This window comes from Pestalotiopsis fici, assembly GCF_000516985.1.
Source record: "Pestalotiopsis fici W106-1 unplaced genomic scaffold PFICI_Scf_9, whole genome shotgun sequence".
Classification (NCBI taxonomy): domain Eukaryota; kingdom Fungi; phylum Ascomycota; class Sordariomycetes; order Amphisphaeriales; family Sporocadaceae; genus Pestalotiopsis; species Pestalotiopsis fici.
Window position 1 is genome coordinate 463,877 of NW_006917099.1, and position 27,718 is coordinate 491,594.

The 27,718-nt window shown below is 50.1% G+C and overlaps 10 protein-coding genes across 10 annotated transcripts; 5 read left to right on the forward strand and 5 right to left on the reverse strand.

Annotated features, from left to right (window-relative positions):
- Window positions 1-757: 757 nt before the first annotated feature.
- Window positions 758-3,941, reverse strand: PFICI_11553 (uncharacterized protein; the record flags this gene model as incomplete). The annotated part of the gene is made up of 5 exons (XM_007840134.1): window positions 758-1,192; window positions 1,244-1,445; window positions 1,502-1,659; window positions 1,738-3,339; window positions 3,402-3,941. The coding sequence occupies 5 exons, from the start codon at window positions 3,939-3,941 to the stop codon at window positions 758-760; spliced, it is 2,937 nt and encodes a 978-aa protein (XP_007838325.1).
- Window positions 3,942-5,175: 1,234 nt separating this feature from the next.
- Window positions 5,176-6,211, reverse strand: PFICI_11554 (Endoglucanase 3; the record flags this gene model as incomplete). The annotated part of the gene is made up of 2 exons (XM_007840135.1): window positions 5,176-5,982; window positions 6,041-6,211. The coding sequence occupies 2 exons, from the start codon at window positions 6,209-6,211 to the stop codon at window positions 5,176-5,178; spliced, it is 978 nt and encodes a 325-aa protein (XP_007838326.1).
- A 1,345-nt stretch (window positions 6,212-7,556) lies between these two features.
- On the reverse strand, window positions 7,557-10,349 carry PFICI_11555 (uncharacterized protein; the record flags this gene model as incomplete). The annotated part of the gene is made up of 4 exons (XM_007840136.1): window positions 7,557-9,111; window positions 9,166-9,434; window positions 9,573-9,767; window positions 9,819-10,349. The coding sequence occupies 4 exons, from the start codon at window positions 10,347-10,349 to the stop codon at window positions 7,557-7,559; spliced, it is 2,550 nt and encodes an 849-aa protein (XP_007838327.1).
- A 482-nt stretch (window positions 10,350-10,831) lies between these two features.
- On the forward strand, window positions 10,832-12,510 carry PFICI_11556 (uncharacterized protein; the record flags this gene model as incomplete). Its single annotated transcript, XM_007840137.1, has 2 exons — window positions 10,832-10,887; window positions 10,947-12,510. 2 exons carry the CDS (start codon window positions 10,832-10,834, stop codon window positions 12,508-12,510), a joined length of 1,620 nt encoding a protein of 539 aa, XP_007838328.1.
- A 96-nt stretch (window positions 12,511-12,606) lies between these two features.
- PFICI_11557 (uncharacterized protein) lies at window positions 12,607-12,870 on the forward strand (the record flags this gene model as incomplete). The annotated part of the gene is made up of 1 exon (XM_007840138.1): window positions 12,607-12,870. The coding sequence occupies one exon, from the start codon at window positions 12,607-12,609 to the stop codon at window positions 12,868-12,870; it is 264 nt and encodes an 87-aa protein (XP_007838329.1).
- Window positions 12,871-17,282: 4,412 nt separating this feature from the next.
- PFICI_11558 (uncharacterized protein) lies at window positions 17,283-18,593 on the forward strand (the record flags this gene model as incomplete). Its single annotated transcript, XM_007840139.1, has 3 exons — window positions 17,283-17,834; window positions 17,919-18,151; window positions 18,218-18,593. 3 exons carry the CDS (start codon window positions 17,283-17,285, stop codon window positions 18,591-18,593), a joined length of 1,161 nt encoding a protein of 386 aa, XP_007838330.1.
- Window positions 18,594-19,985: 1,392 nt separating this feature from the next.
- PFICI_11559 (uncharacterized protein) lies at window positions 19,986-23,310 on the forward strand (the record flags this gene model as incomplete). The annotated part of the gene is made up of 4 exons (XM_007840140.1): window positions 19,986-20,998; window positions 21,193-21,211; window positions 21,280-22,986; window positions 23,050-23,310. The coding sequence occupies 4 exons, from the start codon at window positions 19,986-19,988 to the stop codon at window positions 23,308-23,310; spliced, it is 3,000 nt and encodes a 999-aa protein (XP_007838331.1).
- A 211-nt stretch (window positions 23,311-23,521) lies between these two features.
- Window positions 23,522-23,830, reverse strand: PFICI_11560 (uncharacterized protein; the record flags this gene model as incomplete). The annotated part of the gene is made up of 1 exon (XM_007840141.1): window positions 23,522-23,830. The coding sequence occupies one exon, from the start codon at window positions 23,828-23,830 to the stop codon at window positions 23,522-23,524; it is 309 nt and encodes a 102-aa protein (XP_007838332.1).
- Window positions 23,831-25,078: 1,248 nt separating this feature from the next.
- Window positions 25,079-26,134, forward strand: PFICI_11561 (uncharacterized protein; the record flags this gene model as incomplete). Its single annotated transcript, XM_007840142.1, has 1 exon — window positions 25,079-26,134. One exon carries the CDS (start codon window positions 25,079-25,081, stop codon window positions 26,132-26,134), a length of 1,056 nt encoding a protein of 351 aa, XP_007838333.1.
- A 60-nt stretch (window positions 26,135-26,194) lies between these two features.
- On the reverse strand, window positions 26,195-27,593 carry PFICI_11562 (uncharacterized protein; the record flags this gene model as incomplete). The annotated part of the gene is made up of 3 exons (XM_007840143.1): window positions 26,195-26,518; window positions 26,574-27,012; window positions 27,079-27,593. The coding sequence occupies 3 exons, from the start codon at window positions 27,591-27,593 to the stop codon at window positions 26,195-26,197; spliced, it is 1,278 nt and encodes a 425-aa protein (XP_007838334.1).
- Window positions 27,594-27,718: the final 125 nt, after the last annotated feature.

Below are 27,718 nucleotides of genomic sequence, written 5' to 3' on the forward strand. Positions count from 1 at the left end.
TGATAGATGGTGCTTCGATGGACCCGAGGCATTAAGCGAGGTGAGTGTACCAGGAGGCTCCCCAAATTTTATAAAAGAAGGCAATTAACAATGGTTCGCACAGAGACGTCTCAAGTATGATTTAACATTTATTGCACTTGAAGGAACTGCGGACTGACCAGCGTTAATAGAGACATAGTGCGCGAGGTAATGAAGCGCAGCGAAGCGGCCAAGTAAATACGGGACGTGGGCGGATGACGGAGGTGGGGGCAGAAGGAGTCGTACTTTAGCTCATGCTGGTGGACTAAACAGGATGGATTAGGTGGCAAAATTTGCCCAGTCATGGTCGAGATGAAGGCTTGGAAGGCTATGCTGTGCCACATGTACGAACCGTCTATCCCCAAGGGCTGTGATGAGCCGAAAAGCCAGGGCAGCGGTCTGCTCTTCGAGGAGGGCAATCATCAGATCATCGGGGCTTTGTCTGCTTTTTTTTGTCTTTGCAAAGTAAGACCCATGTATAAGACGGAATGACACCAGGATGCAAAATGCATCGAGGTGCTGATTGACCGTCAATGACATTTGTAGAACAATATACTTGCTTTTTCGATAATGTGGGGTGTCGATAATCCTTGTTCGCTTATACCCGTACTTTAGCGTACAGTGGCTGTCTGGACTGTTCTTTAGCAACAGAAAGCATGTTACAATATATGTGCCATGGTAACCAATATTTGCTAGTATAACAAAACCAAATGGTGCTTGAGCGCCAAGAGGCCAAAAATCATCTTTTGGGCCTGCATTTGATAGCGTAAATCTTGCCATCTACTTGGCAGATGAGAATAATGCTCGCAGCTTCATCATTGCAGAGAATGACCTGCATCGCTGACCCTTCCTTCAATCGCGAGTCTAGTCGGCAGAGGGTGCTCTCTTCTTCAAACCCACCAGTTGGTCTGACTGGCAATATGTGTACCAATGAAGAAGAAGGAATCCGTTTCGAAGTGACTACAACAAAGGACTGGTCTTGATGTAAACATGCTGCTCGAATATCCAAGAGTCTAGGCTGAATTGGGAAAGCATAGAGTGTTCTTGGCGCATGATGGAGAATAGCGCTATCAGGAACGAAAGCAACTTGGTTGTCGCCGTCCGGAACGACAAGACACCCCAAAGCTTGGTTGAAGGGAAGTAATCGGGTCTGGTGCAGTTTCACGTGTCCTTCCTACAGTTCCATTAGTTTGGTTCAAATGGATAGTAATTGTAGTCTACTGACAAAATCGTAACGGGTTCTGGCCTCCAGCTCAATGCTAGGAAGCTCCGTAACGCGATAGCAAAGTAGCCAGCCCTTGCTGAGGCCCGTCGCCCACACATACAGAAGGTTCCCTTCCTCATTGAATGCAATATCTTCGATGTAGCAATTCTGCTCCAGAGGGACATCTCTGGAAGTGTGACGAGTGTGTATTTCGTTCGGGCTTCTGCAAGAAATAACAGTCAGAAGAAGTCTCTCACATAGAATAAGGGGCCTGCTTACCCAACATGCAATATGAATAACTCTTTCATATTTATTACAGCAACAAACCCTTCAAGTGATATAGCGATTCTCTTTGAATGCTCGAAATACCTTGTTGGTATTGGGATTGGAATAGGAGTAGCTCTGGCGTCCTGGTAGTCTAGCTTATATACATGAAGCTGGATATTTAAATTAGTTTGACCTTTCATCTCCATTGCCTTCACGAAGAGTACGGTGCGTTGAGGAGTTGTACTTACCATTGGTTCTGATGTTTTGGATTCCCCCCAAGCCGCAAGGTACTGCCCAGCAAGTACGATACCGCTACGATCTGTCCTTGCCTTGAAGGGTAAGTCAATAGCTCTCACCGTCTCGGTAATGTTATTCCCATCCTTATCTGGAAGGATCCTGGACAAAGAAATTGTTGATTTGGCGAGGTATGCAATCCAGTATTTCCCGACCGCTACAGCACTTGGAGTTGAACCTTTGATCTTTACTTCCCATGACATAGCGTGTGTCTCAACATGTTGCCACCCCATGGGTGGTATTGCTGGCGGACCATGTTTGAAAGAAGTTGAGAAGTCAGCTGAATCATATACGTGGCTCGATGAATCGTGAGAGGGTCCATCAGAGCCTGTGTCGAAGATGTCCGAATGTCTCACACTAGAGCCTATCGACATGTTACGCTGGCCCACTGTTTCGATCGATATATCCGGGACTCGTGGTGGTGGTGGTGGTTGTTGTTGTTGTTGACGATGATGCAACGTAAAAATACAGTCTGTATCTCTCTTTTGAATGATCTGGTCAATATGTTGAGAAACGTGCAAAACGTTGGCATACATTTTTTCGGCATCAGGTCTCGCCTCGGGATCCGCCACAAGCAAGGATTCGATACAGTATGCCCAGCAAGTGACATAATTGCGCTCCGGCCCTGCACTGTTCCGAAGCTCTTGAAGCCATTCTGTCACTTCTGATCTTAATTGATAGTTCTTGCCATGGTTTTGAATGCTTAGGTGAGTAGATTGCCTTGGGGACTCCGAGTAGAAGCTGTCATATGGGCCGCGTCTTAGATCTCTGAATTGATCTACCCCAGGCGGCCCCGTTTCGGTGAAAGTCAGAATCTCCGAGAAGATTGCCCCAAAAGACCAGACGTCACTTTTTCTGCCGACCTTGAATTGACCGCCCGAATCATCCCAGGCTCTCTCGATTTCAGGTGCTTGGTAGGTGCTTGTGGGTCGCCGCGCTCTCGTGTGCATTGTTGCGTTTTCCACATTACCATCTTTGCTAACCTTCTTGATCACAGATATTCCAAAATCGGCCAGCTTCCACCACCCCACAGGACCATCTCCTATGTTGAACAAGAGAATGTTATCCGGTTTCAAGTCCATGTGGGCAAGGTTGACAGAGGAAGCGTGGTCATCGGAAAAGCCAGCGTGAAGCCACTTCAAAGCATCGGCAATGGCGACACATTCCTTTGCCAGGGCACCAGCTAGCGGAGCGCCACGGTCTGGGAGATCCCTAAAGCGTTCATCAAAACTTTCCGGAGCAAGATTATATGTCCTAGAGCTGACTGCTGCCTCGGCGTGCAAGAATTGGTGGAGGTTTCCCAGGTCGGCAATCGGTAAAACAATCAAGTACCGAGAATCCTGCTCAATGATAGTATGATGGAGAGTGATGCGATATACCTCGCTTGGAAGGGTCCTCTTGACTCTGCAGAGTGTGTCCACTTCCTTTTTGGCGTCATCCAGCGCTTCTTCATCCCCTCGGAAAGACTTGACTGCTACAGCATATGGTTCATTTGCCGTCCACGGGAATTGGCTATATTTGCGACTTTGAATGTATCCAGGCGAAACTTGGTAAAACTTTCAAGACAGGTTAGAAAAGAAGGAATAAAACGAATCAAAGCCAGTCTTTGCAAGCTCACATTTATCAAGCCATAACCTCCCGATATCTCCTCCGTCGATCGAAATTCGAAAGGCATGCGGAGCCTCGAATCAATATTCTGGGTTTGAGGCTGATGACTAAAGTCGAGAATGGCTGGAATGAATCGGTATTGGTCCCCCAGGGACCTCTTGACCCGGCGAGGACTCAACCCCATGGAAGCAAGTTCCTCGGCATCGAGAGGAAGGTTCTTGTCGGTGAATCGTGTGATTGTGCTATTGGGAGAAGAGAACAGGTAGCTCTTGACAGTCGAAAACCAGTCCAACTCTGGGAGATCAGTCCAGACAATGAATGACAGGAAGCCCAGTAACCGGTTTTGTATAGCCTCGATTTGCTCGGTCGTCAAGTTGCTGTCGAAAAGCAGGCCCCGCAATTGTGACGTTCTCCATATTGCTCTCATGTCAGAACTGCGGCAAAAGGCCTTCTCTGGATCGTCGGCCATGCACATGGCATCTTGGATCCCATTTGCAATACTTTCAAAGCAGGCTCTTCGGCGCGCATGTTGGTCGCGACTATTGTTCATGTTGAGCCTATGCCTTGCTGCGACAGTGTACAGAGGCGCTTGATCGTCTGAACAGGAAGCCAGAGCGCCATCACTTCAGGCGAAACTCGGAAACAAGGCTACATGAGATGTTGTTCAGACTCAGAAGTGCGATATCGCGCTTTAGCGACAAGACGTTGTGTCATAAGCTGGACAAGATGGGGATTTGTTTTTTCTAGGTTGGTGGGACAGGTTTCCGGGTTGAGGCTCTGGTGCGACACACGTCATGAGATTGTAAGTCTTGGTGTACAAGATTCCAGGCGGCCCCTCGATTGCTTGGGCGGGAGTCGGGACCGGCGCCAATGACAGCGACAGCGACAGGGAAGAAGAATAAGGCAGCACCAGACACCACAATCAGAAGATCAGATGGACATTGCAGTGACACGAGTCCTTGCTGCACCTTCCAGCGAGGCTGTGACTGGGGCCCAGGTACATCAGGTCGGGTAGGTGGGAGGCCACCATCCATGATTCCCTGCCGTAACACGGCACAGCAGAGGAATGCTGCTGATGCTCTCCTTCACTCATTGGCTTGTGAGCTGAAGCCATGGCTCCCTCCAGTAAACTGCTGGTGGTGGTCGTTGAGACCGAGTACTTCTGGGCATCGCACTTGAGCTTGCGAAGCTCAATTCCAGCAGCGAGGGGAGTTCCACACCGACTCTTTCATGGGCCCCAGGAAGGAGGATGCATACCTTAATTCAGGCAAGGCCTTGCCGTAAGCCGTGTGTGGCAGCCCAACAGATGCAAGTCATCAAACGATTGACAAGACACTCATGTGTATTGCGGATTTTAGCGGGGCAATACCATACCTACCTACCTATAGATATAGTGGACCTTGCTTGTAGTTGAGCTTGTTATGAACAGCGACAGTCCTTTGCTCACTTTGAATTTACAGAAGGTCTAGGACTCTAGGGTTACCTGGTAGCGCCCCAAATACGCCCTAGCTAGCGCCATAAATGCTTCTTAAGCTTCCACAGATCACTTGCATATAGATAGTGACGAGACGTAACAAGGATTAAATTTACGTCTGCGGCCTGGATCAAGTAGATCGAAGACTTTTGATTCATTTTAATCTGCAGATGAGACGAACAACAAAAAAGTCGCGACTGATCCGATGGCAACAATATATATATACAAAGAAGCTTAGTCCATCGCCAAATCACACCCACATCTCGGATGTTTTATTTTTCTTCCCACTTGAAGCTCACCACGCATCTCCTTATGGCGTGTAGGTCTGCAGAAGCGAGTCGTAGTACTTGTAGGCAGTACCGCTCGGGGGCTCGAAGCTGTAGATGTAGTCACCCCACCAGGGACCGCCAGCCCACCAGAGGGCGCCCTGCCAGACGTCGCTATTGTCCTGGAGGTGGTCGAGGAGGCCCTTGATGGCCGTCTGGCACTGCGAGTTTGCGCCACCGGCGAACTCTCCCAAGACGCCCAGCTTGCCGTTCTCGCGCAGCCACTCGGTGGCGCCAATGACGCGGTCGACACCAATCGTGGTCGACACGCACACGTCCGACGTGCCCGAGTTGTCAGAGTCCAGGTACTGGTGCATCTCGTAGATGAGCTTGTTGGACGAGTCTGTCAGTGCCGCCAGGTTGGTGTTGGTCGTGTTCCAGACATAGGCACCCGAGTACGAGTTGCCCTCGGCAAAGATGTACTGGCTGGTGGCGCCGGCGCCGCGGATGGCGTTGATGGCGGCCTGGTTAAGGTTCAAGACGAGAGTCTGGTCCATGTCGTGGTACTCGTTGTTGGTATCAAAGATGACATTGGCATTGTCCTTGAAGGCCGTGGCAACAGTGGTCCAGAATGAGCCAAAGCCGCTTACATCGGTAATGATGTTGGAGTAGTAGCGACCAAAGTTGTGCGGGTCAAGCACGGCGTAAGCGCCATTGCTTGTGATGTAGTTGATGGTGCTGGTCAAGTTGGCCAGGTAAGCAGCATCGGCACTGCCAGTGAGTGTGTTGGGGACAAGACGTTCCATGGAGAAGGCAACACGGAAAATGTTGTAACCCTCGCCAATCAATGTCTATTCACATAGGTTAGTGCCGTGTTTTCTGATTTAGTGGCGAGTATAAGGAACTTACACCGATGGACGAGGTCGAGGGAAAGTAGAAGTTGGTTCCCCAGACACCCGGATACACACCAGATCCAAACTCAGCAACACTCTGGTTGATACCAAACCATTTCAGCTTGGCGGCAGCGCCAGAGGCAAGAGCAACGCCAGCAAGGGCGGAGCTGAAAAAGGACGGCTTCATGATGGTTGAATTTAGTTGTTCGCCCGTCACTTGTCACGAAAGAACCTAATGGTTGGAATATTCGAGCAGTGAAAGAGAAGAGGGATGAGAAGTTCTCATCATTAAGTATAAATGCAATGCCAAGCAATCTGGGGATATGTCACAAGCAGGGACTTGGTATGTATGGATACCATTGGGTCTTGCCTCCGGATCATCAAATGACTGTCAGGGGTCAAGCTCGAATCACATACTCGAAACAAGCAAAGGCCTAGACTGCTTTGAGGGGGACGGAGAGAGACAAGCCTCAGAACAGGTACGCACGTTGCATCCCCAATGGCCGTTGACCTACGTTCCGGGGTTCCGGAACGGTAGTACGGCCCTGGATTAGTGCATGGAGCGGGACGATCGTCGGCACTCTTACACGTCTTCGGCATGATGCGGCTCACTATTCGTTCTGAAAGCGTCACCTGTAATCAATATATCGCCGACGATACTAGCTGTTGTAGTATTCGTTTTTGTGAAAGGAGACCCCAACTAAGATTTAGTTGCAACGGCGCGAATGTCGACATGAGATGACCACGGAGCATCCAGCTCCAATGCGGCTATTTACTTGAAGCCGCCAGGACTATAGCGCCCCTTTTGTGCACGGTGCGTGTGCTGGCTCCGGTGTTTCCATCACTAACAACGAATAAGAAACAGACTTCTTTCTTCATGGCGCAACAATTTTCTGGAAATTGTGCGTGGCAATGAGACAAAAACACGACAATCATAGTGTTCACTTGGTCAGGTGGCAGCTGAATTTCCAATTGATGACTTGATACAGGGCCTTGGATGATGATTCTCCAAGAATACGCGTTCTTTTCTGCTTTCGCGTCCTCATTATATCATGGAGCCGGCAGCCGAGCTGGGTCACGGAGCTGTGTCCTCCGTAGCGGATCTGCCGAATTCGCCATCCCTGCCTGTTCCACCAATGAGCAGCAACGTAGGTACAGCATGCACCGAGTTGGTCAACTTTTGTCATTCTTCGTGCAATGTAAAGACATGTCTGATAGAGTCGTCCGCAATGGGTAGGGCGGAGCGTCGAAGCTCCATGACATCATCTTCTCTTAGCCAAATGAGGTCAGACTTTTTGAAGATTTGTGCTTCAGTGTCAACAGGGCGGTTGGGAAGGCTCCGCCAACGCAATCGGAACGCGAGAAACTAATAGAAATTGCAGTCTTGACCGTCGGCTATATACTCCCTTTTTGCTGTTGCTGGAGCATGCTAAACGCCGTTTCCTATGGCTTGTTCTCGTTACTTCCAGGCCGACACAATCACCAGTTGACGGCTTGGCTTCTCAAGCTTGCTTGGACCCGGCCGAGTTGTATCATGGGTACTGGTGCGCTGATTTTGACCTTATGAACTCAGCAAAAATGTCCTCTGCATACTGTGGCTTGAAACTCCTGCCATCATGTTGGGGATCTCGCTGCCCAGAGGATTTGGGCTTGACAGAGGAAGGAGGTGAGCCGGGTCTTGTCGAGTGAGCTCCTCCACCACGCCCCCTACGGGGGCTAGGTTCATTCTGCAAAAATTCATCCAGGATGTCGGGACCCCCTGGTTGAGATCTCATGAACTCGGCAAAAACAGCTGATGGATCCGAGAATCGAAATCCATTGGCTTCCGAAAAATTGAAGTTTCTCGGCCTGTCGTTTGGATCCCTCTGTTCAGCGAATCCCGAATCGGTGGATGCGGGATATTCTCGGTTTCTTTGTGAGCGAGATCCTTTGTTACGCTGGCCATCGTACTCAGGCCCCACCTTACGTCCGGTGTATGGGTGTTGAGGAGATGTTGTAGACGTATCAGGTGTCCCGAGATCTCGGGGGTCTTCTGTAGAAAGGTAGTCGTCTCGATTGCTACGGTACCGCAATCGATCATCTTGTCCTACTGGGTCTACCAGCGGTTCGAGTCTGGCGAGCACTGACTGCACCTGGACAAGTAACACTTTTCTTTTCGCCCTAACCTCCGCTTCCATCTCGTCATCTCCAGAGACAATTTCGTCCAGTTTGAAGAAAATCTCGCGATCCGCCCACGCGTTCAGCCTCAGATGTTCATTGTGACGGTCCTGGATGTCCCTAGGAGGTGAGGTTGAGAATGCAAGACATCGAGGTAACAGCGTGGTATTCCAATAACTTTCTATCGCTCTGAGCTTTTCCATAGCTGGGGATGTCGATACTCTGGCCGAGGTGGTTGGTTCCGCTGTTCCTCTCCTTGTCTCGGCCGGCTCAGCCCTATCATTGCTGCTAGGCCCATTGACCACGCGATTCGCTGCTAGGTCTCCGATGATAGCGGTCGCAGGATCAAGGCTTCTTCTATTATCTTTGTAGCCATGTCTGTAATCATGATCGCGATTGCGGCGAGAATTGTCAGTCGCAGCATCTATCGTCGCTGCACCGGCAGCTGCAGCCAGGATGCGACGCATTTTATCCCCGGACGATGAGCCAGGTTCCCTATGCACACGGAATGCTTCGGTTGCTCCCGCAATAATGGATGCAGCAGCAGCTTTCTGCATCTTATTTGAACCGTCTTCATATTTCTCTGGTTCGAAAGTCCCACTACGCCTCCTTGGCTCGTCATGAGTGTGACGCTGTCTTTCGTTCTGGTTCATGCCGCTTCCAGATGAGCTCCGCGCACGTGCTGGCGATGATCTGCGTGTTTGCTCATAACCCAGACGTTCCTCTTTTGAGAGTGGACTTGGAGGTGCATAGTTTCTACCATAAGATGGTTGTCTAGATTCCTGGGGTACACGCTCAGCGCTAAACGGTCGGAGAGGGATCGAGGTTCTGTTCATGGGATCGGTGATGGTGCTCCAGCTGCCTGATGGTTCTTCATCGCGATGTCGCGATAAATCAGTAATATTGAACGACGGCAATGGACCAGCGGGTCTTTTAGCAATTAGCTACACATCAGAGCTTTGGCATGAAATGGGTGGAATCTACCTTCTTGTTGACTGATCAGACGTTTGAGGTTCGTCAAGCTTCATCTTTAACCAGCCATGATAGAAAGCCTCGTGTACATTTAATCTCAACCTTGGCTCAGCTTTCATGGCACTTTTGGTGAATGATACGGAAGCTTTACTCGCTTCAATTTTGTACAGCTGTTCCTCTGGGAAAGGCCTAGTCGCAAGTTGATACTCCCGCACTTGACCATATGATGCGAACGTAGCGTTTCCGCAAAGCATTCGGTAGGTCATCTCACCAAGGCACCACTACAACAACATGTGTTAGCAATTGCCCATCAGGGTAGATAAATGAGTCTGAAGAAGCTCTTTTGGAGCACCAATTTGGGCAATGCTTGCTCATGAGACAACCAGAAAAGGAGAGAAATGACATTGGAAGTTGCTTACCATGTCAATCGCATATGGGTCTGCCTTCCTCGGGTCAGAGTCTCCAAACCCAAGAAGCTCAGGGGCGAGGTACCCTAGAGTTCCTTTGACTGTCGTTGAGTGCCCGATCACCCCTTCGATGCGCTTGCTCAAGCCCAAGTCGCATATTTTGACCCACCAGTAATCTTCTGGTGGAAGAGACTTGATCAGAATGTTCTAGCACTTGGATTAACTTTGATTCGCATATAAAATTAAGGTGGTGCATACTCCTGGCTTGAGGTCGCGATGTGCGAATCCTTCCTCATGCATAAAGTGCAGACCTTGCACCACCTGTGAAATGATCTCTTGCGTATCAGATTCTGGTAGTCGGACATGCTTCAACAGGTAATTCTGGAGATCACCATTCGGGCAGTATTCCATCGTGATCGACAGGACGTTGGGGCCCTGATACCAGCCGAACGACTGGACGAAGCAATGAGCATATTTCCTGGTCGAGAACTTGGCCAACGCCTCTAGTTCAGACTTGCAAATCTCCAAGATTGACTTTGATTCGGTCGAGGTGATCTGCTTTACGGCTCTGTACCCGGCGGAAGGATCCTTGCCGAGACTATCGAGCTGTTCCTCGAGCCAGACGACGCCGTTGCCTCCGCTGCCGAGGATGCGCTTCTTCTTCCAAGTCTCTCGCCGAGGTATAGCCCGGCGCCCTGGCCGGTCGTGATATATGTGAACGGTATTCTCAGCATTGAAGATGGTTTCGAGGCACGAGTCCCGGACCAGCTCCGGCAGCCTCAATGCCATCGGAACGGCTGTTGATTCATCTACACTTTGTACCTAGAATCTACCCGGACCACAGTTGCGACGGGCGGAGGCGACGTTTGTAGAAGTTAAAAATCGGATTGAATAAACGCTTATCTCACTATGTGTAAAAAACGCACTTTGCGCATGAGTTGATGCAAGCACTGCGCCTGTGTCCCCGGGGCTGTGCAGCCAGCCTTACACCACTGCGGCCAATCTTGGCCCCCAACCAACATGGGTGTTCATCACGGCGATCTGACAGCAGCAGCGGGGTAATGTGGACCCTCCAGACCATGAGGCGCAGAGATGTATACTAGAAAATGTGCGGGCTCCAGATCAGCAGCAAATAGTCGCAGAGCTTGTCTCTACATTAATAGGCAGAGTCTTTCCCGTGTTTTGGCCAAGGGGTCGACGCTGTATTTTGATGTCGGGCAAGCATTCAGCAGTGTTTGTAGCGTTTAAGCCGGGTGTCAGTAAAGGACAATATGTCGGGAGCCGAATTGCCACTCGCCATTGTCGGCGCAGTGGACCTCTGCATCAAGTGAGGCTCTCCTTCCACACTTCATCAACGACACGTGCTGACTGAGACTCGTGACTCAGATATGGATCCAAGCTCATGAAACTATGCGCGGCTTTCAGGGGAGCGAACAACGAAATTACCGAGCGCATCCTGCGATTGGAGACTGGTTGGTTCAAGACGGAACTGCAGCTAGACTTCATGCGACGCGTTCCATCTTTGATGGGCGGTTATCATCGTCAGCTCAACGAGAAGATCGTCGAAACCTTACAGATTAAATTAAACGTCGTCACGACAAAGATTGAGCGTGTTATCAAGTTACCTGAAGATGACGGAGATGAATCTACTGCAGGGCGTTCCAACTCGAGCGTAAAAGCCAAGAGATGGAAATACGCACTGTTCAAAGAGAGTATCGACGAAGCTATCGAGGAGTTGGAGTTGTGGCAGCGGACTGCCGATCCTTCTTGGTATCTCATCCTCAAAATCGCGAATTCCCAGGTTGATCAGGCGCTCAAAGCCGGAAACACTACCACAGCTGCATCTTTCCCGTCTACCAGAGCTATTCGCGCGGGTCTCCAAAGCGATAAGAGCAGTGAGGCTTCAGGAATATTTCTCCCGGCCCAAGACCTAGAGTCGATGACTGTGCAGCGCATTACATTCTGCGAGGCAAAGGCAGCCACGCGGAACAGTACTCGAAAAGGCCCTCAAAACTTTCTGCTCGCTCCAATGGAATGTCCGCCTATAGCAAATCGTCAGCTGGTCAAGCGCAACTTGCGCGATCTGGCCCGAAAGCTGCAGCATAATGACCCAGGAACGTTTGGACTTCTTTCATGCAAGGGGGTTGTTGAACAGCTTGATTCTACAGATACTGACGCACAGCAACGTGTTTCTTTTACTATGGTGTTTCGAGCTCCGAATAACCTTTCAAATCCGAAGAGTCTTAGAGACTTACTATTGTCGGACCGTGATCGAGTCGCATTATCCGATAAGTTCGACATTGCCCGTCAGATGGCAACGGCTATCAGCTACGTGCACACATTTGGCTTTGTCCACAAGAACATGCGTCCAGAGACCTTGATTTCCTATGTTGAACCACAAAAGTCTTCATCGCCAAACGTGTATTTGTTAGGTTTCGAAGACTTTCGCAAGGAGGAAGGAAAAACCTACCGAATCGGTGATGACTACTGGGAGAAAAATCTGTATCGACATCCGTCGCGCCAGGGGCCTACTCCGGACAGCGAATATATCATGCAGCATGATATATACAGCCTTGGCGTTTGTCTCCTCGAGGTTGGGCTTTGGAGCTCTTTCGTATTATATGATGCAGAGGCTGAAAAAGTCACTCCAGCCTCGGTCTTGGGGTTGTCGCAGCACGATGGCGAGATGAGCCAGATGGATTTCACGAATACTCTTCTTGACCTTTCACGCGGCGAGCTGCCGAGGTGCATGGGAAGAAAATATGCGAGTATTGTTGAGACGTGTCTCACTTGTCTAAATCCTGACAACATCGATTTTGGTGACGAGAGAGACTTCATGGACGATGACGGAGTGTTGGTTGGTGTCCGATACATTGAAAAGGTGAAATCAAATGCCCTCGCATACTTTCGAGGCACCACTAACACCAAGTACAGATTCTATCACAGTTAAACAGCATATGTATATGAATTGTCGATTGTACATGTCAATCGATATACCGCAATATGCAGGGGAACCTCGTGCAGCTTCGTTAAGACATTCTATGGCATGCTCTCGACAAAGGATAACATTCGTCGGACCCTCGGTACGCTCAAGAAGGGCGACATGATTGCCAACCTAATAAAAATCGATTCTTGGAAGTCTCGGAGTACCAAGCTCGCCACCCAGCCTTGCAAGGCAAGCAAGCAAGGGCTGGGCAGATGTTGGCTCGATACTGGACAATACAACCAAGGTCTCTCCCTCACGGAAATTATACAGGCTGCTCATGACTGTCTCGTCTACCTCAAAGATGGCGAATCAGGTACTCGCTAACCTCAATCATGGAAGTTGCTGCAGTTCTACCGACTTAAAGCTATAATGCTGATCCCATGCGGTATGGATACCCGCATCATGCTCCATCTCACACTCTGCCGGTCGCAATCACGTCTAGCAAAGCTACAAGACTCTATCTGCTCAGGGACTTACTACAGTTCTGGACTTGTGAAAGTGGAGAAGTGAGGACGATCCTCTGCCCGACAACACGTGTTGTTGCGGCGAATAGACAGTTTAGGCCGTGAGCGTCGGCCCAGGCAGATGGTTTGACGGGCAAGGAACTTTGCACCATTTTTATTGAACCATGGTCACTCTAGATTACAGTGTATTTGATCAATGATGAGCATGTTCCCTTCCTTTTCAAGGATTCTGGCCATCTTCCAAGCGATGATCTTTTCGGTCGAGAAGTCCACCACCTTTTCTAGCTGCCCCGAGATTGATGCGTATATCCTGGACTACCGGAAACGGGTCGACCGCTTGCAAATTTCACAGTATCTGAGCATCCTTCTAGGGTGGAAAATGGCTTAATGATAGGTCAGGGGACTATAAATTGACGTGGCATGTAGGGGCTAGTTGTGCTCCGAGGCAGTGTCACCTTTCCCTATGGGTTGATTGCGCCGACATCAGATTGAGCCGGCCCAGTTCGGCCCTACCAAGATCATTATAGGGCCAAGGCGACCGCGACATTTCCAGACATGTGCAAGAGTAGCACAGCCTTGCTGGGCTGGCTAGCGCCATGACCATCCTCCCAAACGCGTTTGCCGGTCGATCTCTTCTCACCTGTAGTTTTGACACTTGTCACGGCAGGAAGCACACCAGCGGTAATAGTCCTCCGTACACACTAGGGCGACTTGAGGAAGAATGGCCTGTAATTAGGTATTTGGCCTACAAGAGCACGTAGGATACTCCACATGTGCTTTATGCTGTGCACTCTGGAAAGATCCGGATTCCCCAGCCTTGCCAGCCAAGAATCCACGTTTTGTCGGATTTATGAGCGATGACAAATTGTCGTATCCTAGCATGATAATGCGTTCCTCTCAAATCCTATCTAGCTCAGCCAATCTGCTTCATGGGTCGTGGCCAACAGTAGTTGCTCGACTTCTGTCCTGCGAACGAGTTGATATACTCCAATCATAGTCGTTGTAGGTTGAGGACACAGCATATGAATTATGAACAAGGAAATGGATTATGGCAAAGATACTTGTTGAGTACCAAAGTTTGACCTGTATTACTACATAGATGTTCGCAAAATGTCTAGACATATAGGGAGCGGCCTGATTCAGCTATCTTACAAAGCGATCGGATCGAAAGATGCAAAGGTGCACTAAGTCGTAGATTCATGACTACTTATGCGACTATTTCGACGATAAGAGACGACACATCTACGATGTGGGCCAATAAGAAACGGTGGTGGCCGGCTGAGCAGCATTGATTGGTACCTTGGACAATGGATGGTTGCCGGCTACCGATTAAAATCAGGGGAAGCCGATTGACATTGATATACTAAAAGGAACGATGGAGTTTCTAGAATAGGACTGCGCTGCATTCCGCACTTTTTCCTCCAAAGAACCGCACTTAGCGCCATCACCAGTAGCAGACTTGACTGACTCGCAACGCTTTCCTACTCAGTCAAGTCGGTTTCGTGGCTTTATAAAACACGGAGAGCCCCACACGGGGATTGATGGATTATTCACTGGTTCTCTATCAGTAGATGTAAGAAATAAGGGTGCGGCCGCAATTGTTATCATCGTGAGTTGTGCTTGGAAAAGTACAGCAAGCTTGACGATGGACAAAATGACCACAACCCCATAGGCTTATTCAAGGCACCGTTTTGCGAAACACAAGTACTTATGCCGTCTCGAGAAAAAGAAGATGGTAGGCTTGGACTTAGTGCTTAGATGTGGCAAGAATGTGATGAAATCTGACAGCATCAAATCGAGTTGCATTACTTGAAATCCATTTCGATGTCAAGATGCATCACAATACGGAGTGAGAGCACCAAATGATTGGGGCCATAAGGAGATTTCGATAGGGGCATGGAAGAGAGGCGCCGCGCCCAATCCGGGGTAGACAATAACCAGTTGCTCAAGGTTGACAGAAGACTCAAACTCTCTCAGAATAATACCTCGCAGGGTCTTTGCCACGATACCTTCCTTTCGCAAAGCTAGTAATACTAGTAAGGTCCTGTAAGGAGAGAATCATCTCCGCATATAGTCATGCCAAGGCTAGTTTTTACCAGAAGTGGTAGTGGCACTAGACGCAAAAAGACTAGATGCAGCCGTGATGTCACACCTACGAAAAGGGCTGGAGTAGAGCCAATTCTTTTGTTTGTCGTAGGCCACACCGTCACAATCCCTAATAGCTCAACGTCCAACTGCATCTCAAGGATGCCTACTTTCATGAAATTCAGTATCTGGCCGGGGATTCAGGTGATACTGGTACGTAATTAGCAAGACTTGGCCCTTGACCATGGCGATACTAGGTCATGGTTCATACAGGACTTTCGACAATTGTTGGGCAAAGCCACCTGGCACCTTGGTGCAGAAACGGGTCGAGAAAAAACAACAACGCTGCCCATGGGAATGGAACGCAGTTAATCGAATTTGCAGAGCGCAAATTTCCGCAGACGGAATTTCAAAAAGCGATCTGTCGTCAGCTGACGACGTTGAAGCTACTCGTTGGATGATCGTGTCCTAAACCTCGTCGAGTCGTAACAAGCATTGCGGGAGGCCCTGTTGATCGACGCCTCTGCCGCCTCCAACGAGCTGGGCAAAAGCTGGGCATGCCCATGGGGGAACCCTACGAGGAACGGCGAGAGCGGGTTGACTGACTGGCGATCATTTGTGGTTGCGAGATTGGCTGCTTCGGCACATGATAGCGGTGGGCTCTAGTGTCTTTAGCAGACATAAGGCGGGATTATTCATTGGTTGACGAATAGGTGCCAATTGCTAGTAAACTAACCTAGGTTCTGCATCAAGGTAAGCAGGTAAGCCAGTGCCAGTGGCTGATCCACTCGGACTGAGATGTCCGGATCAGTACCTGCGTGTTGCTCGTAAGTGCGATGAATGCTTATCAAGATCATTGTACTGCACTATGAATAGCGATTCATTCCTAGCTGCTACTGGGGTCCAATACTACGCTGGCGACGAAACCGAGGGATTTCTAGAAGTCGAAATTTCCAAATGCAGTAATCAGACTGCATCTATAGTTGCACCACGAGAGCATTGTTGATCTGCTCTTCCACGTGGCATGACATTCGCCAGGCATGTTGTGCAATGCAACTCAGTCAGGCTGATCAGCCATTACCCCCTGAAGACTCCCGAAGACTATTGACTATTACTCCCGAGTAGTAGTATGTATGACAGATGCCTGGCAAGCTTGGACGAGGCTGTCCAACCAATTGGTAGGGCTAGAATTTTACTCTGCATGTCCAAAGTACGGACCAAAACCATCATCTTCATGTCGCCCTTAAGATTATAGCAAGATTAGGCACAAGCTATCCTCGGAGAAGACAGCCGTAAGTCGTTAGCTACCCTGTGCTAACAATCACGACCGTCGAGTGCTATGGCAGGCATAGAAACGCCGCCGGCGGATGGTGGAAACACACCCCGGTTGTTGGATCTCTTGGGGCTGGTGGAAGCATCGAAGATCAGCGGGGTCTGCTACCCCAACCGGCAATGCAAGGGCTCTGTTTCCGAACAAGGTGGGCTCTTTTCTTTTGGCTGGAATCCGGATGGGGTTTGATATGTGTAAGGGAATTGGCCCGCCCAACGGACCTCTAACCTATAAGACAATAAGAGTTTGACTCGGCAAATGAATTTGGTTACCATTGACTAACACGACCAACTAATATACTGCCAGACGACTACTATGTGAAATTTAAGCCCTGCTGCCAATCTCCAGGGGTGCACAAGTCCTTGCACAATTTTGCTCTTTGCATGAGACTATCACAGTAGCTTTGCCTACCCGGGAATAAGACATGTCAAGAAAACGAAAAGGAAGCAGGAAAGGAAAAGAAAAACCACGGTAGTCTCGAGGATCATCAGCCCTAAACCAGTCGGCCGGCCTGTGTGGGTAACCGGCAGCGCAATCATAATCAGGGGCACATGCTAATGACTTGCCTCTGTAAGTCCTGGAGTTTTCTAGTGCCGTGCAAGGGAGATTTGGCAGCTCGGACGATTAGGCTCCTGCGAGCAGTATATCTTGTAATGCTTCCTTCCCTTCGTCCGCAGCGCCCATAGCCGAATGGTTTTCCACCGCCCGTGTCCCCTCCCCGTTCTCGACACCCGACGCACCGGATCGTTCGTTTTTCTTTTCGGCGGAGCAGAGCGGTCTCTTACGCCCATGAGCTCTTGTGCCTATTCACTCTTTTCGTCTTCAGCCCTAGCCGCAGGCCCCATAGCGCGCCCGCCATGGCCTCGACGCCCACAGACAGCAATGGCGTTCCACTCGCCTACTATGAACCGCCTCATAGTCTGGTCAACATGAGCGACTCGACCTATGGTGGTCTACTCGCCATTGGGTTTCTGGCGACGGTATCCGTTCTCTTCACTTCGGTTCTTCTGAGCTTCATCAGCTGGCGCATGATTGTCTGGAGGTCTCACTACAACAGTTTCATCGGCCGCAACCAGTCGCTCGTGCTCATCTACCAGTTGATTCTGGCCGACTTCCTGCAGTCTTTGGGTTTCCTGATCTCCTTTCACTGGGCGGCAAACCGCGAGATCCTTGGGCCGAACGGAGCGTGCTTTGCCCAGGGCTGGCTCATCCAGCTTGGAGATGTTGCCAGCGCCTTCTTTGTGTTGGCCATTGCCATTCACACGACATATCAAATCATCTACGGCCGGAGTCTGCAATACAAGACATTCGTCGGCATGCTCATAGGCGTCTGGGGCTTTGCTACACTCCTTGCGAGTCTTGCACCCATAACCAGCGGCCGCTACGTCTTTTTGCGTGCAGGCATGTGGGTAAGTACGGAATAATTATTACTGAATAGGTAACTCGTTGCGCCTTTATTGAATTACCGCTAACAAAGTCTATTTCATATTCAGTGCTGGATCTCATCCGAGCACGAAAACCTTCGACTGCTCCTCCACTACCTGTGGATCTTCATTGTCCAATTCAGCGCCATCATCGTTTACATTGCCGGCTATTGGCATCTATACCGCTCTAGGAGGTCCGACTCCATCATGATCCATGGACCTGGCGAGGCCGCTCTGCGCAGAGCTTCAACAACCATGTTGGCATATGCCCTGGTATATACCGTCCTCACACTACCACTAGCGTAAGTTTATATCAGTGATCTTCATCTGCCCCAACGGCACTACTTACTAACCGAAATGCCAAACAGCGCGGGACGTATGGCTGCCATGTCGCACGACTCGGTTCCTGACCAATACTACCTATTTGCCGGTGCGCTATTCACTTCCTCGGGCTGGGTTGATACTGCCCTGTACGCCCTCACGCGCCGTACCCTGCTTTCTGCAGAACTGGGCGTTGCCGGCGGCGGCGGTGGTGCTGGCGGCGACAATCACAACGGAACGATACGTTCCCACAATATTCCAAGACAGAGCAGCACCGACAGTATCCTCGCACAGACTGGATTCGCCAATACCAACGGTATCGTCATGGACCGAGTCGTCAAGATTGAGCTCGATGACATGGAAACCGCCAGCAATGAGTCGGTGCGCAAGGGCTACTACGTCTCTGCCAAGGCGGAGAAATGATCAAGGACGATGAAAGCAGGATATAGGACGATTGGCATGAAGCCGGAGGGATATTTCTAACATGACATGTAACATTCTACTTTGTGACTGACTGATGAACCAGTAACCGATACCACATTTCTTTTTCGCTGTATATATTCTGTACATTCCATCTTCACAATATGAAATATATGGAATCATCCGTTGATGGTCTGATTGAGGAAAATGACAAGTCAGCTCTCTGAAGCCATCTCAGGTGTAGAGCAGTCAATACAAAACGTTTTGACATGCACAATGCCTAAGCTATGCAACCCCAGACCCCCCTTGCATCTGTAATGCAAATGCCCCTGCTCGTCGGCCATGCATGCCAACCCTTGGGTCAAGTTGTACCCTATACCAATATTTCGATGGATACAACTTGGTATGCACTGTATACCATACAGTCTCTTAACCTATGGATCCAGGCGAGGTCGTTCTGAGCGTATATGCACACCACATACACTCTGTCTCGGACCGATTGAAATAAAACGGCCTCGCGTAGTATTTAAAGCCTCCCCCGATCGTGTTCGGTGATCTCGGCATATCTCAAAATGGTCAAACTCAACAGCGCCCTTTTCGGACCGTTGATACACTCGTGCTTTAGCAAGTCTTGGATGCAGTTTCGTTTCATTTCAACTTTTGTTTCGACTTCTCCCGCTTCCAAGGTGAGTCATGAATACTTTACGTACAAAACAATGTTTTTCCGACACTCGCCTGCTTGGATTGATTTTACCTTTTGCCCGGGGCGATCTTGGTTGCGATAGCCAAGATCCCCCCCAAAGATTCCAAGGTGCGACTAAAAGCCGTCCGCTTTCAAATGTCTTAGCGTCCGAACGACCCGCTCGTGCATGAGGCTCGGCAGTGAGCTGTGGGAAAATCTGGGGTAAAAGAAAAACAAGATCACTCATCGCGTCCCTTACTGTATCGTCTCGGCCCTTGGCGAACCGGGGACTAATTAAGTTGTGCCAAGCATGAGGGGAAAGATTCTCGCTGGCCATTCCCAAGCTTTGCTTTAATGTTGTCGTCGTCACCATGGAATCATAGTCTCTGAATAAGTCTCAATAGCTCTGGTGCCTACGGCTTCAGTTCAAAAAGTCAATTCCAAATACTCGGCCATCGTGTGTCTTACATGCGCTGGATAGTGAAAATGCTGTTGTCGTCGAAAATGGCAGAATCATTACTATAATTGAATGGGCCACCCTCTTCGAGGGGTTCTCCGGCTAAATTGCATGCCTCCGGTGAAGCGCCGTATAATGTTCTAATAGCATTGACTATCGCCAAAGGGACCATGCTATCCGTGTATATATGGCTCGGCTTTGCCTTGGCGGCAATAGGTGAGCGAGTTATTAATACTTCTTTGGTGTACGGACAAGAATGAGAAAGCAGAAGGGGGAAAAAGTTGATGAAAGAGTTATTACCAGCATCGGGTCGAGAAATACTAATGGGCGCAAATTGATCTCAAAAGACCATCCACTAACAGAAGCAACAGCTCAAATCATCACACATGGCCCAATATCCGGTTCTGCAACAGATTACCCCACGCCCACACTGCCCTCGTCGGTGAATTACGCCGCCAGCGTCACGCCCAATGTAGATGATCCCTCGGCCCCCGATGCGCAAAAGCTATGCCCTGGCTATACCGCGTCCAATGTGGCAGAGAACCACGCCGGATTCCGCGCCGACCTGACCCTGGCGGGGACGCCATGCAATGTCTACGGCAACGACATTGCGGATCTCGTCCTCGAGGTTGAGTACCAAAACGCCACGCGCTTGAATGTCCGGATCTACCCGAAGCACCTCGTGCCCGCAAACCACTCGCAGTACATTCTCCCAGAGTTTCTCAGCCCCGTGGGCATCGTGGAGGCGGGTTCGACCAGCAATAACAGCGACCTGGTGCTCGAGTGGAGCAACGAGCCGTCCTTTCAATTCAAGGTATCACGAGTGAGCGGTGGCGATGTGCTCTTTGACACCTACGGCACCGTCATAGTGTTTGAGGACCAGTTTCTTGAACTCATCACGTCCATGGTCCCCGACTACAATATTTACGGACTGCCAGAAAGTATTCGCCCCTTTCGCATCAGCAATGACTACACCCAGACCTTTTGGAACCAGTATCCCGTCATGAATGATAATCCGCTCGACACGAACCTCCACAGTGTGCATCCGGTATACGCTGAGACCCGTTACGGCAATGGCAGCTCCAAGTCGCACGTGGTCTATGGCCGAAATCTCCACGGTCAAGAGTGGTTGATGCGGCCTGATAGAATCATCTATCGCACCATTGGCGGGAGTTTGGATTTCTACTTCTTTAGCGGTCCGACCGTGAACGAGGCGCTCGCGCAACAGCAGCTCGGGGTGATCAAGACCCCGGTGATGCAACCATATTGGTAAGTACCGAGTCATGTGGTTTTCTTGACATTTGCATGTTGCTCTGAAGGAATTTGATGTAGAGAATTTGTTTCCCAGCCCCGCATTCTGTCTTGGGAAATGCATGCATGCATGATTGTTGGACGTAATTCAATCATTCGCTAGAATTTTCTATAATATTAGGAGAAAACACAAGGCTAATGCATTTTTAAAGGGCTCTTGGTTTTCACCAGGTCAGTGGCTATGCATGGATTCCGAGGAACTAGAGGTGATTTTGGACTAACACCTGCCACTGGCTTAGGTGCGATGGGGATATCGCAATTGGACCATACTCCAAGAAGTAGTGGACAATTACGCAGCAGCCAATATCCAGCTCGAAGGCATCTGGAATGATTTGGATTATCTACTTCAGTATCGCGATTTCCAGAATGATGAAAACACGTACCCGCTCGCCGAGGGTAAAGAGTTTCTGGACCGCCTCCACGCGAATGGCCAATATTGGGTGCCCATCCTGGATCCCAATATTTATGCGCCCGACCCGACGAACGCGACAGATGCGTATGCCCCCTATGAGCGAGGCGCAGCGCTTCAAGCTTTCATACGCGACGGTGTGGACGGCTTTTACTACGGGGATCAATGGCCTGGCTATAGTGTTTGGCCCGACTTTCTGATTCCGCAGTCTCAAGAATTCTGGACAAACGAGTTCCTCATTTTCCACGAAAAGTTGGCCTATGACGGATGGTGGCTGGATCTTTCCGATCTTTCGTCTTGGTGTACTGGATCTTGCGGGACGGGTAATCTGGCGTATCAGCCTGTTCACGCCCCGTTCAAACTGCCAGGTGAACCAGGCGAAGTGTCCTACGAGTACCCCGAGGGATTCGAGATTACCAACGCTACCGAAGCAGCATCAGCCAGCGCGGCGGCAGCCTCGCAGTCGGCTGCATTTCCTTCCGTGGCAGATCAGGCTACACCCACTGTAGGCTTCACCGAGCCAACGCCGGGGGTGCGCAATATTAGTTATCCGCCCTATGTCCTGAACAATACCTTGACTGGACACGCCCTGGAAAAATCAGCTGTAGCGCCCTACGCGACGCATAGTGATGAATTCAACACCACCGAATATGAGATGCATAATCTTTTCGGTATACAGAGCTCCAACGCCTCGTACAACGGCCTAGTCGCAGTATTCCCTGGGAAAAGACCATTCCTGATTTCCCGGTCCACCTCTCCCGGCAGTGGAAACATCACGGGCCACTGGGGCGGCGACTCGAATTCCAAGTGGGGCAACATGTACTTGACCATTGCCCAGGCTCTAACCTTTAGCATTGCAGGCGTGCCCTATTTCGGCGTCGAAACCTGTGGCTTCAACGGCAATGCCGACATGGAGCTATGTACACGCTGGATGGAACTGAGTGCCTTTTTCCCGCTGTACCGAAACCACAACTCTCGGCCAGGCAACACCATTGCGCAGGAGGCGTACGTGTGGGCAACCACGGCAGAAGGGACGCGGCGAGCCATGGACGTGCGCTTCAAGCTGCTTGCCTATACGTACACGCTGTTCTGGCACGCACACACGGCCGGCGCGACGGTGATGCGGGCGGTGCAGTGGGAGTTTCCCGACGACAGTAGTCTGAGGGGTGTGGACAACCAGTTCATGATCGGCCCTAGCATTCTCGTCACGCCGGTTTTGGAACCCCTAGCCACGACGGTCCGTGGCGTCTTCCCGGGCGTGGCTAGCGGAACGAGGTGGTATGACTGGTATAATTATACCGAGGTGCAAGCTCAGCCCGGAGAGAACAAGACGATTGATGCACCACTCGTGCATATACCCGTCTTCATCAGGGGTGGTAGCATCATCGCTTCCCAGAAACCCGGCAACACCACCAAGACGACGCGCACCAATCCATGGAGTATCATTGTGGCGCTGGACCACGACCAACAGGCGACGGGAAACTTGTACCTCGACGACGGGCTCAGTCTCGTTCAGAATGCCACCAAGGAAATTAATGTGAGTAAAACCTGGCACCGTGCCAATGGTCCTCAGCGGTATCGCTTTCTGATGCAACTCTAGCTCTCCTTTACCAAATCGACGCTATCTGTTGCCATCGCAGGTGATTATTCAGATGAGAGTCCACTCGCAAATATCACAATTGCGGGATGGGAGGGAATGCTCCCCGGTATGAGCGTATCGGCGGGAGGGAGTGAAGTTGATTGCAGCGGAGCTAGCATCAACCTAGACGCGAACACCCTTTTTGTTCAAAATCTCTCAGGTATCCTGAAGAATGGCCCCTGGATGGAAGATTTCTCAATCCATTTTGGGAACGGCTCGTGATCTTCTGACGTTCTGTGGTTGTACTTCCCTCCGGTATATATATACTAGGTGCCCGCTGCTCGTATATTTAGCTGTCACGAACACGACCATGTTGAGTCAAGGTTCCGTCGTAGGCTGTTGCAATGTCGCGCCACCACAGAGATCAACTGTCGGATTGTTTGGCAGTAAGATTGCACTCATAGTTGAACCCGCGGCGCAAAAGCAAATGACCTCATGAAAGGCGATCAGAGGGACCAGAATCTCCCCTGAACGGTGCATTCTGCGCGGCCTCCTTCTCGTGTGATTTGTGTTTCCGTTCCTGCACGTAGTTGTCTAGAACTTCGGGTTCGTCGGTGCCAAGAAGTACCTTGACTTCGTGTTTGGCGCGTTGGAAAATAGATGCCACTTCATACTGGGGAGCAGCGGCCTGGCCGTCTTCGGGGAGATATGGATGCTCAAGCAAGCCCAGCTTCTTCATGGCACGTTCCAGAGCGGCATCTCCACCTTCCAGGTGTATAGCGCCAAGAATCGCTTCCACCATGGTGGCTTTGGGTTTCACCTTTGAAATCAAGTCGCGTGATAGTACCTGGCTTGGTTTCGTATGAATGCAGCGGTGGAGACCGTGTTTGTGATATACAGAGATGAGATTGTCGTTGCTAAGTAGCTGGGCGGATATGCTCGCCCACTCCTTTGAAGCTACAAATATGAGCAGGGACCTTGAATACTAGTCGAATGCAGATACTTGCCTGAGCTGGGTCCTTGACAGAGCCATAATTTGCAAAGAAATGTTTGTATGACGGAATCGCCGTATACGGCTAACCTGGCATTGTCGGGCACGATAATGCGTCGACCATCCAGGAGGACTGTGCAAGATGGTGCCTCGTTGCAAATGTTCACGGCTTCAGCAAAAAGAAGCCTAGACTTGATGCGATGTCCCGTCAATTCTTCGCAATTCCAAATTTTCGTAGCAAAAACCCTTTCAAAAGTTTTATATTTCACCTGTAGCGGCTTCGCCGACAGGAAGTTGGCGATTTTGCCGGATAGTAGTTGCGATATTTTCCCGAGCTTCATGATCTGATATTCGCATGTAAAGGACCAGACGAGAAAGCTGTTGATCCTGCATCGCATGCGTATGTTGCAGGTTGGTGATGTGATGTGCTCAATGGAAAACCTCCTATGAATCCACAGTTGATGCGCGATGCACCTGGCGCGTTTTTCCGCTGCTAGCCTAAGTCTTTTTAGGGCGTTTTGACCCACTAACGTGTTTGCACTATCCGCATCACGTGCACTGTGGCCGCTAATAGTATAGTAGCAGCGCGCCAGAAAGAAAGCACTATAGTACACGAACACTCCAGGTCCATACCCAAAGACATGATAGACATGTTGAAAAGCGCGATTGTCTACAAATGACAGCAATTTCTTGAATACTACAGGAAGAGATCAGAAGCAGTTCGATTCTCAATCTTTTCACCAGTATCGGCCAGTGCTCACTCCCTAGGTAGTAAACAGATACACCAAGAACATTGAAGTTCCCGATTGGATAAACCGATTACCAGCAGATTGGTAGGTACTAGGAATAACCCCCACTGTTTCCCATTTCGCATCATAGTGATCCAAGCTGACAACTAACGTGGCTGCATCCATAGTTTATAAATGAGTATCGGGAACCTTTTGTGCTTATGCAATTCTTGTTTTCTTACTTTCCCCCTCTTCCATCCAACATTCCACCGACATTTAGCTCCCCTGCGGACAACCTGTTTCATAGCGACGCCAGAGCCATTCGCCAAGCATGAATGAAATCTTTGCCAAAGCCATCAAGGACTCGGAACTCCTGAGAAAGACCGAGGTTCCGTGGAATCCGGACAAACCTTTTCACCAGCCATACAACATCTTTGATACGACAACTTCTTCATGGATCCCAGAGACACCATCTGACCAGTCAATACTGCATGATGGCATTGCGAGCATTGCACTTTATAGCTGGAACATTGATTTCATGCTACCCTTTGGAGAAGCTCGAATGAAGGCCGCCCTTGATCACCTCGGTGGCCTTGTTAAAGACCTGGCTGCAACCCCATCAATTGCCCCTGTCATATTTCTTCAAGAATGCACGCCCGAGGATCTCGTCACTATTTCCTCTTTCCCATGGGTCCGTAAACGGTTTATTTTGACCGACCTCGATGCTACATATTGGGCCACCAACCATTACGGCACGACGATTCTCCTCGACAACCGCCTGTCGCTCACGTCCGTCTTTCGCGTTCACTACTTGCAAACGCGCATGGATCGAGATGCTTTATTCGTCGATGTCGCCTTTGGGACCGGCAGCAAGACGCAAATCGTCCGCTTGTGCAATACTCACCTCGAGTCCCTTGCTTTGGATCCTCCCTTGCGTCCTGCACAAATGCGCATCATCGCTGAATACCTGCACGCCAAAGGTATACACGCTGCGCTGGCTGCTGGGGACTTTAATGCCATCCAGCCTTTTGATCGCACGCTGCATAGCGATAATAACCTAAAAGATGGCTTCCTCGAGTATGGGGGTAGAGACGACAGTGACGAGGGCTATACTTGGGGCCAACAAGCAGCGACGAAATTGAGGGAGCAGTTTGGGTGCTCGCGGATGGACAAGGTCTATTTTTGCGGCCCGCTGAATCTACTCGAGTTTACCCGATTTGGCCAGGACATTCAGCTCCCCGAGGGGACGAGTGAGAATTCGGAGGAGTCTCAAAAGAGGAACGAACTTGTAGCTCTTGGTTTCGACAAGCCATGGGTGACAGATCACATTGGGATTCTGGCCAAATTCAAGCTCGAGCCGCAAGACGAGAATAGAGGTCAGCTTTGAGCCGCTGGTAGCAATGGTGTGGGATTCCGTATCCATATGTTTTCATTTCTTTTGCCATCTTTACGACACCCAGCCAAGCAACCATGTACTCCAAGGTCGCTTTGGACTTGTCGGTTCCTTGAGCTTGTTGAGGCAATAGCTAGGATGGTTGCGCGTTGTGCGGCCGTCGCAATCGCATCTACATCCTATACCCCCCTTGACCTCTGGAGCCCAGGTTGACTCGGCAGCATTTAGAGTCCGAGACTCCACAAGTTGCCCTCCAGGCGCGTTTGTCGGACATTGATAGTACGAATCATGGCGATATGCGAAATCAGCAAAGTGGTGGACTTTCTCTGGCTCTACGAGCATATTGACGGCTAATGCGTGCACAGCAGCGTCTCCCCACTATTAGGTCATGTTAGTATGAAAACAAATCTTTGCTTCAGCAGTAATGACATACTCTTTCGAAGTAGAACTTTCCCGTCTTTTCCAAGTGGGCGTACAGATCCTTGTATGACGAACCGCGGAAAAAGTCAAGATCGGCGATTTCAAAATTGCTCCAGTAATGACATCGATTCCAACCGTCGCCGTGGCGATCTCGGTGAGAAAACCAACTAGAAAAGCCACGCAGCATCCAGGGCAGGTTGGACGGGGAGATGGAGGCTTTCCAAAGGTCGCTTGAGGCAATGTTATTCTGCTCTTTCCAATCCGAGACTTCACGAAAGAGAGTTGGGCAGGTATCCTTTTCTTCCCAGAGCGCCATGGTGTATCCATATACCTTCTTGTGCTTGGCCATTTCCACAAATGGATCGTAGGTGATGGAACATGAAAAGTCAACGTCGGGCTCGAGTCTCCAGTAGTACCGATGCTTTGTCAAAGCCTCGATTTCGTAAAATGCTCTACACCAATCCTTGTCTCAGCCAAGATTCTAATGATTAAGTGAACACACAAAGTCAGTTGCATACCCAGAAAAGAAACGGCACATGTGGTGGTACGTCGTTAGCCCGCCATACATGACACCGCGGTCTCCTTGTTCTTTGATACTAGCTTGCGCCTCATCCTTATCCATCCAGGAGGGAAAGGTCCAAGACTCTTGCGGTATGACTTCGAAAGTGGTGCTTGCATTCGTTGTTGCTCGGATAGCTGATATGAATTCATCGCTCCAGGGCTCGTCATTGAGAAAAACGTATGGGTACTGAAACCAGCGATTGAAGCGTCGTTCCAAGCTGGCGACTGAATTCCGAGCTTCTGCAAACTCTTTGTTGCGAGCCAACATTACAATTGCCGCATTCTCTCTCGGGGCGCTTGTGTCTGGCTCCTGGCATGATGTATAGAAGGGTGGATCGAGATCGCGCTCAGGTACAGGAACGTGAAATTTGGAGACGTGTATACAGATCTCGACCAGCAAGGCCAAGAGTACCCAGAGCAGAGGTGTCAGCTGCCGTAGCCGTCGGCGCAGGCGTGAAGGCACGACAGCCATGACGGGATGCAAAAAGATGCTAGAGCATCAGTACAGTGAGACGAGGCGGCGATGGCAATGTTGCGGACATCTGTGACGGCCAAGGAAACAATCAATGCCTATGTTAGAGTGTGTTGCTAGTTTCG